Genomic DNA, 13,528 nt, shown 5'->3' with positions numbered 1-13,528 from the left:
GCAGCCGTTCTGGCTTCCCGAGGCGTCTGCAGAGGCAGACAGGGCGCAATAGTCCGCCGGCAGCGGTGTTGGGCGGACTCCGGAGCTAGATCCGCTTCCTCCTGCGTTTGTCAGAAGCTCTTATCTCGCCGTCTCTCAGGAGGGTGGACGGGAGGGGGAAAGGAGAGAAGAGAGAAGGAAAAGCAGTCACTGGGTCCCTGCGGGCGGTCCTTGGGCGTCCGCAGCCCCGCGAGTGGGCGGGGCCAGCCGGCTTTGGTCACGCCCCCTTGACCACGCCCCCCGTCGCGCGGGGGCGGGGCTTGTCGGGAGCTGCCCTCTTCCAACATGGCGGCCCGGGAGGCGGGTTCCTTTCCCCGGCTCCCGTGGTGGTTCCGGGGCCGCGCAGTTTGGTTCCGGAGTAACTGTGCCCTAGCTGCCGCCTTTCTGCTTCTGCTTCTGCTTCTGCTCCTGCTCCTGCTCCTGCCGCCGCCGCGGGGACGCACGGCCTCGGGCGCCGGCGCTGAGCCCGCGGGTCCGGCTCGCGTTGGGGAGGAGGGCTCGTCCCTGACACGCCCGCGGAGGGCTCCCCTCGGCTTTCCCATAGTCTGGCGGCCCCGGGGCTTCCTCACAGCCTGGGACCCAGTCCCCTACCGTCTGGGATCCCCCACCCCCCTCGTCCGCTGAAGAGGGGTGCACCCCTGCCGCCGTGTCCCCCTAACACGGGGGCTTCCTCTGCCATCTCCCCTCATCCGACCCCGTTTTGCCCTCTTTCCCAACTCGACAACCTTCTGACCCCGCTAGTTCCTCCTGCCCCTGCCCCCCACCCCGCCAGGCTCCCGGGAGACAGCCTCCCCCTCTCCCCCCAGCGGGGCTAGGAGGGTGCCTCCGACCCCCTCTTGGCCACCCCTCCTCTCTAATACCCCTCGCTCTCTGCCCCCTTCCCCTCCTCATCCCCCTCGCCACCCCTTGGAGCCCCCGCCCAGCCAGGGGCCATGGACAGCCCCCACCCCAGGACGTGAGCCCCTTTCCCTGTGATGCTGTGGCTGGCCTTTGGCCCCTCCCATGCCATGGAGAACCAGGTGCTGGTGATTCGCATCAGGATTCCAAACCGGGGCGCCGTGGACTGGACGGTGAACTCCGGCCCGCAGTTACTCTTCAGGGATGTGCTGGTGAGTGTGTTCCTGTCGGGGTGCAAACCCCAGCGAGGGGGGCGCAGGGGGGTCTCCGGGGCAGCCAGCACCGGACCCCTGACTCTGACTTGGCCCTGGCCTTCTAGGGGGGCCAGTTTCATTGCTTCGGCCACAAGCACTGATTCGTTGCACGGGCACAAATCTGGCGAAACGTGCAGGGCCCTGGGGAACTGAAGATGGTCAGAGTGAGCCCCTGCCCTCAGGTAGCTCACAGCCTGAATCGGGTGGGACAGAAGAAACTGGGGTACTGAAAGCTAAGTCTAGAAGAGAGTTTTTCTCAAGTGACTTTTGGAATGTTCCTGGCCGGATTCCAGCCACGGCTTTCCACTGAGTTCCCTGGACTTGGTGACCAGCAGGAAAGGGAAACAAGGCAGCTGTATCTCTCATGTTTCACCAAAAACAAGGTGTCATTCGTTTTAAGCTGTTATTTTAAGTACTACTAAGAAAGCACACACACACACACACACACACACGCACACGCACACACCTACTCACAAAACCGTGACATGCCACACATTGTACAAAACCAGCTTGATTTCAGAGATATTAAAATAGGGGGAAATGTGCATTTTAGAATCAGTGATGTATTCTTGCTTTCATAATAAATACTCGGGATGTGTCTGAAATGAAATCATGGAATGTGAGAGCACCTGCTGGGGGTGGCCTGTTGAGCCCTCTTACCTTCCTTTGCAGATATTATAGTAACTGAGAAGCAAGCAATGAGGTGAAATGACTTTTCCGGAGCCCCGTTGCTTGAGTTGGGGAGTCAGTCCGAGAGCCCAGATTTCCTTACTTAGTATTTATTTCCACATAGTGCCTTTCTCATATTTTAGCATTCATTTGAGATAGACAATGTATTGTGCCCATTTTATTGGATAACTGAGGTATCAAAGGCAGAGCTGACACATACCAAGAAGCACATTGCAAATACCAGATCCATCTTATCTACATGCAAGATAAAATTGGGCTGCGACCAAAACCGGTTTTGCTCAGCGGTAGAGCATTGGTCTGCGGACTGAAAGGTCCCAGGTTCGATTCCGGTCAAGGGCACGTACATTGGTTGCGGGCACATCCCTGTGGGGGTGGGGTGTAAGAGGCAGCTGGTCGATGTGTCTCTCTCATCGACGTTTCTAGCTCTTTCTCTCTCCCTTCCTCTCTGTAAGAAAAATCAATAAAATATGTTAGTTAAAAAAAAAAAAAAAAAAAAAAAAGATTGGGGCTGCGATGAGATTTTTGGTTATCATAGGTTACCCAATCAAAATGTGATTCCTGCATCTTTGTCTTGAGTTCTGGATGTTACTGGCCACTCAGACCATACAGGTTTTCAGGTGTCTGGCCAGGAGAGCAGAGGCTCGAGTCCACTCTTGTACACCAGATGCCATCCTCTTTGCATCTAGAGTTCTCCACACACTCCCATGCACATAGGTGTCCCCTCACGCTAACGGTCCAAACTCCTTCATATGGTCCTCTGAGCCCGTCTTCATTGGCTCGTCCTTGCTTGGCACCAGCTTCATTGCTCACCACAACCCAATGAGCGTCTGTGCTCCAGGCATTTAGAACTAACCCAGGTCCCCACGCAGCCCGTCAGCTGGCCAACTCCCGCCTGTCCTTCAAAGCCCAGCTTCACCTTCCACTTCAGTCTGGTTCCTGGCCCCTCCTCAGGGTTTCCACGGCTCTGTTCCAGCAAAGCACACAGGCCGTGTCATAATTTTGTCTGTCTCTCCACTAGATGGTAAACTTCCGGAGGAGATGGCCATCTCTGGTTCCCCTCTGTGTCTGGTGCATAAGACCTCGAAATATTTGTTAAGCGAGGGATCTTCAAATAGGATGCATGCAATTATGGTTTTGTGGGCAGCACACGAGGTTTTGAAATTTTTTTAAAAAATTTGGTTTAATAGCAAGCAGTCTCACTAACTAGACAAGCCATTCTACCTTTCTGAGCCTGTTTCCATGTAAAAGAGGGATAGTTGTGAAGATTACATGAGATTGTGTCTATAGAGAAACATGAGCTCACTTTCACTTTACTTTTTGAGAAAGAAGGTTTTAAATAAAATGGTACAACATTTACTTAAAGACAAACTCTGGAGCCAAACTGCTTGAGTTTAAATTGTAAGCTCTACCAGGCAAGTGTCTCAGTTTCTTCATCTGTTATTTGTGTGTATGTTGTGTGTCAATCCTCACTCAAGGATGTTTTTTCCATTGATTTTTAGAGAGAGTGGGAGGAAGGGATAAAGGGATACATATATACATATACATATATACATATACATATACATATACATATACATATACATATACATATCACACACACACACACACACACACACACACATATATATATATATATATTATATATATTAGAGGCCCAGTGCACCATTGAAATCGTGAGAAAAGGTACCCCACCTCTCACCATGCAAAAAAGCACCCTGTGGGCAGCTGGAACCCATGCCTGACTCACAGCGCCCCCTCGTCACCCTGCCTGTGTTCACTCTGGGGCCACCTGAGCCGCCACGCTGGCTCTGGCAGGGCCCCCTGTCTCTGTCTCTGTGTCTGTCACTGCTCTTGGCCTCACCTGCGGGTGCAACCTCGTCCTGTCCGATCATGACCCATTACGACAACCAGGCCTAATTTGCATGTTACACACACACACACACACACACACACACACACACACACTAGAGACCCAGGGCACGAAATTTGTACATGGGGGTTGAGGGGTTTGGGCGTGGCCCTCAGCCCAGCCTGCACCCTGTCTAATCTGGGACATCTTCTCACAATCCAGGACTGCTGGCTCCCAACTGCTAGCCTGCCTGCCTGCCTGATTACCCCTAACTGCTTCTGCCTGCCAACCTGATCACCCCCTAACCACTCCCATGCCATCTTGATTGATGCTCCCCTGCTGGCCCGATTGCCCCTAACTGCCCTCCCCTGCCAGCCTGGTCATCCCCCTCACCCCCCAACTGGCCTTCCCTGCCAGCCCAGTCACCCCTAACTGCTCCCCTGCAGGCCTGGTTGCCCCTAACTGTCCTCCCCTGAAGGCCCGGTCACCCCTAAGTGCCCTTCCCTATTGGCCCAGTCACCCCTAACTGCTCGTCCCCTGCAGGCCTGGTTGCCCCCAACGGCCCTCTCCTGCATGCCTGGTCTACCCAACTGCCCTCCCCTGCACACCTGGTCCTTCCTCAACTGCCCTCCTCTGCCGGCCCAGTCACCCCTAACTGCTGGTCTGGTCCCCCCCCAACTGTCCTCCCTGAAGGCCTAGTCCCCCTAACTGCCCTCCCCTGCTGGTCTGGTCCCCCCTCAATTGCCCTCCTCTGCCGGCCCAGTCACCCCTAACTGCCCTCCCCTGCTGGTCTGGTCCCCCCCAACTGCCCAACTGCCCTCCCTGCAGGCCTAGTCCCCCTAACTGCCCTCCCCTGCTGGTCTGGTCCCCCTCAACTGCCCTTCTTGCAGGCCTCGTCCCCCTAACTGTCCTTCCTGCTGGCCTGGTCCCCCCCCAAACTGCCCTCCCCTGAAGGCCTGGTCCCTCCCAGCTGCCCTCCCCTGCGGGCCTGGTCCCCCCCCTCCCCCCAGCTACCCTCCCCTGCTGGTCTGATTGCCCACAACTGCTCTCCCCTGCTAGTCATCTTGTGGCGGCCATCTGTGTCCACATGGGGGTGGCCATCTTGTGCATTGGAGTGATGGTCAATTTGCATATTACCTCTTTATTATATAGGATAGAGAGAGAGAGAGGTTGCTGTGAGACACATTGTGTAGTTGCCTCCCACACACAATAGCTCAACTGGGGCCAGGGATGGAACATGCTACACCGGGATGTGCTCTTGACCGGAAATCGAACCTGAAACCCTTTGATTCATGGGCTGACACTCTTAACCATTTAGCAACACTGTCCAGGGCTCTTCATCTCTTTGTTTGTTTGTTTTTAAATGGGGGGCTGGAGGGGTAAATATGCCTACTCACAATTCGGAGGACTGCTGGAGTTGGTACATCCAAAGCACTTAGAACAACCTAGAGCACAGTAAGTGCCCTGTGGTGGTGGTGGTGGTGGTGCTGTGACATAAGGATAGGGCCCGTGTCTTCTGCTTCTCAAGCATCTCTCAGTTGCATTTTGCCTCGAGGCTGTCTGGCCTACCAGTAAACTGCACAAACGGTCCCACCATCTAGAGCTCAGAGTGCCGTGTGTCCTCACACATGCTGCTCAGTAAGCTCAGGGGCAGCATGTTTGTCCGGAAGGCCAGGTGAAGGGCTGTGCAGTGGGTGCTGCCCTCTCTCCTGGTGCTCCTTAAAGTTCTTGGAACCGGAAGCCCAGATCCTGGAGACTCCTGTGATCTCTTCTCCAGATTCGTCTCATCTCTTCATCGAGAAATTAGCAAAATACCAACAGATACCTCAGCAGTTCTGTCTTGGAACTTTAAAAATTAAAGCCAAATGAAACCTGAAAGCTTCTCCTTCATCTAATACAACCCTTCTCGCCCCAGTTTTCAAATGAGGAAGCATGGACCCCAGAGGGGGGAATGCTGAAGTTATACAGTTTGCTTTTGGCAGGACAGGCACAGAAGGCAGAGTTTGTAGGCAGAGTCCACTGTAACTGGTTGTGATTTGGAACAGGAGTGAGTACTCGAGGGCTCCAGTCACAGCTCAGCAAACAGCTGGGAGACCCTGGGCAAGTCCCCTGGCCACTTTGGGCCAGTGCCCTGTGTCTGGATTTACTAGGGACTGGCTGCAGTGAGACGTAGACCCAGGTGGTGCTCAGGGGCAGAGACATTTGGATGGTCTGCTCTCAGCTTTGTGTGTTTCTCTTCTTCCTTGGATACTCTGGGCACAGCTTGGAGAAAATTGCGCAGACCTGAATCTCCTGAGTTAGTGAGAGGTAGGAGAGCATGTTCACTCTTTCCTCATGCTGCTTGAATCCTGTCTCCCGAGTCCCAGCTCAGATTTTCCTTCTGCGAAATTCCTGTTTCCCCCCTCCTCCTGAGTTAGCAAATACTACTTACTATTTATAGGTTTCTTTGGTTTGTCTCTACCATTCTGTAAATACTCTGTATTGTTAGTCTTCTAGGTTTGTCTTTATCTCTGTGACCAGATTCAATTCTTCCGAAATCTTATTTTTCTGTTGCCTACAGCATTGTGTTCTATATGCTCCTAGTACATTGTAGATGGTTAATTATATTTTGGGGCTGTCAGACTTTTGCCTCATTTATTGAAAGGAAGGAGTGGGAAAGAATGAAGAAATGATCATTATCAAAATAATTTAAACTTAAGTTTTCTTTGAAACCTCACTGGGTAGCTTTGAAATATTGTACATCACTTAAACGGTAACTGGAAAATATGAATAAAATTATCAAATGTGCCCTGCTTAGCAATGACCAGTAGATATTGACTAATTTTCAGACCTTTTACGCTTTGGTCCTTATGATAGCCCCCCTTTTATTGCCCTAACGAAACAGGATAGCTCTTTCCAGTGGTGTGCTTTTGCTTTCTCCTTTCCCCCAGGTGAGATGTAAAGCACATGTGGCTCCTTGTTTATGTTGATGGGCAAAGGATGCCGCTGCTGCCCAGCAGGTCTTCAGCTAGTTATTTAGAGATTTGCTGTTTGATGGGGTCTGCTCTTCAGAAGTAGGAAATGTCCTCCATGAGTTTGCTAATAACTGTGGAGTTCATGTCCCAAGATTGGTTGTCTGAATGGTCGGAGCTCCTGGAAGTAAGCAGCGATAATCTAGATCTGGGTTGTTGAGGGTAGAGTCCTCTGTTTTGTTTGTTTCTTTTTTTTTTTTTTACCATACTGGCTAGAAAAGGTCCTCAGTAAGCACTGTGGAAGGCTGAAGTAAGTGAGCGAATGACCATCCTCCACTGATGGTTGGGTGCTAAATTTTAAGGGTTCCTTATGAAGTAAGTTTTGTATGTTCCAGTCATCAGTGACTAGTTTTATTTATTTAACAAGCATTAATATGGGTATGAGCTAGACATTCTTCTTTTTTTTTGTTTTTTTTTAATGTATTTTATTGATTTTGTACAGAGAGGAAGGGAGAGAGATAGTTAGAAACATCGATGAGAGAGAGTCATCGACCAGCTGCCTCTTGCACACCCCCTATTGGGATATGCCCGCAACCAAGGTACATGCCCTTGACCGGAATCGAACCCGAGACCCTTCAGTCCCCAAGCCGATGCTCTATCCACTGAGCCAAACCGGCTTCGGCTAGACATTCTTCTAAGCACTTTACAAATATCAACTCACTTAGTTCTACAAGGTTGGTACACTTGTGATTGTATTTTACACAGAGGGGAACTGGGGCTTCGTCACTTAGCTAGTGAGTGGCAGAGCCAAGATCCAGCCCTAGCAGTGTGGCTCCAGTCGGCACTCTCAGGCTTTTGACACTGGCTGGCTGTGTAGTTTACTTCATACGCCCTCTATAGTACCCATTTACCTGTCAATAAATACAAGTGTGTAGAAAGAATTAAAAAATTATTTAAATATGTTTTCATTGATTTGAGAGAGAGAGGGAGAGAGAAACATTGATTCGCTGTCTCCTGGAAAAATTGACCCTCTGTTATATCCAATCCAACTCAAATAGCTTGCAAACCTCATTGCTCTCCGGTAGCTCTGGGGCTCTACCAGATCCTGCTGGGGATCCCAACCCAGCCAGGCATATGCCATGACGGGGGATCAAATCAATGACCTCTCGGTGCATGGGACAACACTCAACCAACTGAACCACACTGGCCAGAGCTTTTTTTCTTCTTCTTTTTTCTTAAATTTGATTTTTAGGGAGAGAGAGGAAAGGAGGGAGGGAGGTTGGAAGGGGAGGAAGAGGAGAGAGAGAGAGAGAGAGAGAGAGAGAGAGAGAGAGAGAGAGAGAGAGAGAGAGAGAGAGGTCTGTTGTTCCACTTATGTATGCATGCATTGGTTGATTCTTGCATGGGCCCTGGAAGGGATTGAGCCCAGAGCCTTGGCATATGGGAGGACACTCTAACCAACTGAGCTACCCCGCCAGGGCTAGAAGGAATTTTTTTAGCACTAAAATCTTTGACAAATAATTCCTTTAAAAGTTGATGTTTCATTTGCTTAGATGAGTTAGAGGGCAAAATAATCTCCTTTGGTCCTTAATGAGTGAGGGCTGCCTAAGATAGTTCCCTTAGATTAATTTTATATGCAGATTTATTTTTGAAGAAAAGAAAAAAAGGCACTGTAGAGGCAAGGCTATTATGCAAATTGCCACTGCAGCAAAGGCTTCGAAAGAACTGCCTTTAGAAGGAAGTTGCAGCAGCCAGTCTGCTAAGTGCCCCACTTGGAGGGGTTGAGGGCTCCCTGCTGAGAAATACTTCCCACTGCCTTGTGGGCCGGCTGCCTGGTCCCAGTTCTGGCACAGCCCAGGAGGGACATAGAGGCAGAGCTGCCAGAGAGCAGTGAGGTTTGCAGACATTTAGGTTGGACTGGACATAATGGAGGGTCACTTTTCCCAGAACTATTTCTCGAAGGTGTTCTGTGCCCCTTTAAGCTATCTCTGTAGACTAATTATCGTGTTTTCAACTTCATAGATCCCTTCAAACAATGATAGCAGGTTTTAAAAAAATTTTGTAGGCTAGATGAACTTTATTTTAGTGTCATTAAATATTTTTCAGTTGATTAAGAGTCAAGGTTGATATGAATTGTTTGTATTACACGTAGCTTTATAGGTTTATATCATCATAGAAACTGGGTTTTTGAGCCTTTCTCACTATGAATGCAAGGCAAGGTATGGCTAGTTACATATCAGAAATTACATTTGTTGAATGTCTACAATGTATTGGGCTAGCTTATGTTTATTATATTTTTTAATTTAATTTTTATATTACCTCTATGAGTAGACCCATATTGGAGGGTAATGAAACGGAGGCTCAGAGATTCGTTCCCATTCACACAGCTAGTAAGTGCAGAGCTGAGATTCAAACCCAGGCCAGTCTGACTCCCAAACCCCTTACTCTTCCTACCGCAGTACATTCCACAGCCTCCCATAGGAGAAACCAATTTTTTTTTATAGATACACAATAATATATTTGTATACACTGTTGAATTAAGAAGGCAATATTATGTTATTAATACAAAGTAGAAAAGATTTCATAAAAATTGCATCGCCCCCCCCCCCCCCTCCTCCAATAGAGATTTAAACTCTGGGCTTATATTTTGGAGCTAAGTATGATTATGAGCTAATGTTTTTATAGCTTATGCCCACATTTCAAAAATCTTTTCCAGGTTCTCATAATTCCTCTAGGATTTGCCACATGTTAGCAATAAAGAAGATGGCTAATTGTGCTTCTTTATTCTTTCTTTGTTTAGGATGTGATAGGCCAGGTTCTGCCTGAAGCAACAACCACAGCATTTGAATGTAAGTCTGGCTTGTATACTCTCTTGACTGTTTCCTTCTGCAGTGATTTTTCAAGGGGTTTACGGGTTGCATTAGTTTAGAAACTGACAAAAACACATTATTTATGATCATCATATGGTACATTTAAATATTTATAAATTAATGCAAGTTTAATGATGATACTTAACTGAGTAATATTTTCTTATTTAATCATATCTTGGGTGTGCATATTTCTATAATATAGCTTTAATTACCAACATGACCTTTATCTGCTCTTGCTCCTCACTGTAATAATATTGTGGTGTAAAATGAAACCTGTAAACTACCTGTAGGCCAATGATTATTGATTAAGAGGTTTTAGTCCATTGCTGCTTTATAACAGCCACAGAGCAGAGCTTTTAAGTGAACATTGAATGGAATAATTCTGTTTTAGTGAGGCTTGGCGCGGCTGCTAGATGATGGCAGCAACACTTCAGATCTTAAGTCCTTTCCCCACACCACCCTCCACACCGAAGCAGTGGCTTGGGAACCGGGGGCAGGGCAGGGGCAGGGCACTAGAAAACTGGTTTTGATCTGAGGCAGGTCACTGCAGGAGAGGTCAGGGTCTGAATAATGTTAAGGTAAGAGTTTAGTCAGTAGCTCTGGTGTTGAGAAGGATAATGGATTTGTAACTATAGTTCCCATTTTTTTTAAAAAGAGGAGGGCCACTTTCCATGTGGAAAAATGTATTGTTTCTCCACATAATGCACTTTTTGATCTGATCTTGTGTTTTAAGCAGATGGTTAATGACAGAGAGTACATTGTCCTATGTTTTACTTATGTTCTTTTTGGAGGACAATTTGGCTTACCAAAATATAAAATGTGTAAAACCTTGACTCAGCAGACCCACTTTTAGCTATCCAACAGAAAGACCTAAACATATGTTGAATGCCCTTCAAACAAACTGTTCATTGTGGAATTATTTTTAATAGCAGAAAGTTAAAAGTAAGCTTACTGCCTAAAATAATAGGTTAATAAGTTATACATCTGAATCATTAGGCAGTGGGTATAAAGAATGCATAAGGATTTTATGCATTGGCATGGAAAGATATCCATAATATATTATTGACTAAATAAATAAAATATTTGGTAAGATCCTATCTTGTGAAAAAGCTAATCTCTCCTCCTCCCAACTTCATGAATACAAAGTGTTCAAACAAAAAAGTATACACACTTTAACAGCTGATAGCTCAATTTTGAAAATGAAATGTATTTTGATAAAGCACTGCCATTGTTATTATTCAACGTGTGTGTATATACATTTTTGGGGACAACCTACATATTGAGACAAGGATCTGAAGTTGCTGCAGTGCTTTCTAATGATTTTCCCTGGAAAGGCTACTTGGAGGCTGGAGTGGGGGCTGAATGCACACACTTTTTCCTTTACTTATTTCTCTATTTGAATATTTTTACATGTTTTTAAAAGCTACTTGAATAGAACTCTTAAAATAATTACAATCTTACTAAAAATAGTACATATATCTGAAATACATATTAGTGTTGCAAGCTCTTTAGACCCCTTGCAGTAACTCCTTGGGGGTGCCAGGGATTTCATAGACAGTCTGATAGTTAACAATAGGAGTACTTGCTGTTACTAGATGCTGTGCTAAGAGCATTCCATGGGTTATCTCATTTAATTTAACCTTCACAGGATCCCCACAAAGCACTTTGACAGCCTGTTATTAGCTCTATTTTAGTTGAAGAAAGGACATCTCTAAGACCTGCTCAGAGTCTTATAGCTAGAAAATGGTAAAGGGCAATTTCTGGAGTAGACTCCAGAGCATATCCTATCTAATAAAAGAGTAATCTGTTACACCCACGAGCCATGCCCACCAGCCAGTCATGAGTGAGTATGCAAATTAACCCCACCAAGATGGCTGTGGCCATGGAGCAAGCAGGAGGCTTGTGTTTCCCTGGCAATGGAGGAAGCCAAGCTTCCTGCACACCCTGGCTGCCCGAGGCCTCTGCTCAAGGCTGCAAAGTTTCAATTATAAAAGATAAGTAAATCCCAACAAAAATGGCTGTGAGCCACGGAGCAGAGCGAGCATGAGGCTTGGAGGAACCAAATTTACTGGCCCGCCCTGGCCTTTGCTCAGGGCTACAAAGTTTCAATTATAGAAGATAAATAAATCCCAGATACCAGGGCCTCCACTTGGGTCACCAGTGTGCATGGCCTGCAAACCACCACAGGCCCCTCATCCAGGCTGCCCCAAGCCCCAAGAGAATCCCCACCCTGATCTGGAACACCCTTCAGGACAAATCAGCTGGCCCCACCTGTGCACCAGGACTCTATTCTATATAATAAAAGAGTAATATGCAAATTGACCATCACTCCAACACACAAGATGGCTGTTCCATGTGGTCAAAGATCCTGCCCCCATGTGGACACAAGATGGCCACCACAAGATGGCCAGCAGGGGAGGGTAGTTGGGAGGGATCAGGCCTTCAGGGGAGGGCAGTTGTGGAGTTTGTGGAGTGACCAGGTCAGCAGAGGAGGGAAGTTGGGGGCGACCAGGCCTGTAGGGAAGGGCAGTTGGGAGGGACCCAGGCCTGCAGGGAAGATCAGTTGCGGGGGGGGGGGGGGGGGGGGGGACCAGGCCTGCAGGGGAGGGCAATTAGGGGTGACCAGGCCTGCAGGGGAGGGCAGTTAGGAGCAATCGGGCTAGCAGGGGAGCAGTTAGGCATCAATCAGGCTGGCAGGGGAGTGATTAGGGGGTGTTCAGGCTGGCAGGCAGAAGAAGTTAGGGGCAATCAGGCAGGCAGGCGAGCAGTTGGGAGCCAGCAGTCCTGGATTGTGAGAGGGATGTCAGGCTGCCAGTTTAGGCCCAATCCTACCAGGTTCAGGCCTAAACAGGCAGTCGGACATCCCTTGAGGGGTCCCAGGTTGGAAAGGTTTCAGGCTGGGCTGAGGGACACACACTCCTGTGCACAAATTTCATGCACCGGGCCTCTAGTACATATATATCCTCAACTACTGCTGAGATTTATTTTGAGATTTTTCATAATTCTTGAAATCCTATATTCTGATTGTTCTTAAGTGTGGCAGAAAAGAAGCTTTCTACTTTCTACTTCTTGTTTTCTGGGTCCCCCAAAGTGGCTCAATGTACCTGTTCTCCACAGGATTCAAGAGTTAGATTCATAGTAATAATACTGATAACTTTAGCTATCATTTATTGATGGCCTGCTTTGTGCCAGGCAGTGTACTACATGATTGATTTAGATTGTTGCTAATCTTTACAACAGGCAAGGTAGGAAAATTATACCTGTGAAGAAACTGAAGCTTCGAGACATGAATGATTGCTAAAGTTGATCAACTAGGAAGTGGTGGAGCCCAGATTCAAACGCAATTCTTTTTGAGTGTAAAATTTATTCTGTTTATAATTAAACATGTCAAAAGCCTGTACAGTGTGTTAAGTATGTTTTATATGGTTTATAGTTTATGGATATGATGGAACAAACTCTTGAAAATTAAACTTTGATCAAAGAAATATTTAATACTGAAAAGTATACCTAGCTCTAACACAAAAAATGCTTAAATTTTTAGGTTTAAGTTGTTAGACGTCTCATTATCTTTCTCTCCTCTCTGCGCTCCCCCCACCCCTACCCCAACACACACACCTACCTGGCAGCAGCTCTGTGTCCATCTGCATCTGAACCAGTTTTAGGTGAAAAAAATAAATAAAAACAAAAATATACACAGACAAAATATTGATTTTTTTTTGCTTAGATTATTGATAGACCTAAAATCCTAGGCTGGCTTTCCCCCCCATGATTATTCTAAGGTGACTTTGTTTTCTGAATTAATAAATGGAATCTATAACAAAAGGGTAACATGCTAATTAGACTGGGAGACCTTCCGAGACCTTCCGGATGTCCTTCTGGACAAAGCCATGGTGGGCAGGCCGAGGCAGAAGCAGTTAGGGGCAATCACGCCAGGAGGGGAGGGCAGTTGGGGGTGATTAGGCTGGGAGTGGAGGGGCA

At 47.5% G+C, this 13,528-nt stretch overlaps 1 protein-coding gene across 12 annotated transcripts in view; it reads left to right on the top strand.

Moving 5' to 3' along the window:
• Window positions 1–310: 310 nt before the first annotated feature.
• The window catches only part of MAP2K5 (mitogen-activated protein kinase kinase 5), a 242,176-nt gene continuing 228,958 nt past the window's right edge, over window positions 311–13,528 (top strand). For 5 of the 12 annotated variants that reach the window (XM_036437869.2, XM_036437860.2, XM_036437850.2 and 2 more), the window contains exons 1-2: window positions 313–1,148; window positions 9,481–9,529. In XM_036437869.2, the coding sequence (XP_036293762.1) occupies window positions 1,014–1,148; window positions 9,481–9,529 (184 nt within the window). In that variant the 5' untranslated portion in view covers window positions 313–1,013. Of the gene's footprint in view, window positions 1,149–1,447; window positions 1,574–9,480; window positions 9,530–13,528 lie in introns of those variants that run through there. The other 7 variants (XR_004987983.2, XM_036437910.2, XM_036437900.2 and 4 more) reach the window with 4 other exon arrangements.

This window comes from Pipistrellus kuhlii, unplaced genomic scaffold (genome assembly GCF_014108245.1).
Source record: "Pipistrellus kuhlii isolate mPipKuh1 unplaced genomic scaffold, mPipKuh1.p scaffold_m20_p_1, whole genome shotgun sequence".
Lineage (NCBI taxonomy): Eukaryota > Metazoa > Chordata > Mammalia > Chiroptera > Vespertilionidae > Pipistrellus > Pipistrellus kuhlii.
The sequence above is the reverse complement of the archived record's forward strand: the minus strand, read 5'-3'. Positions and strand labels throughout refer to the sequence as shown.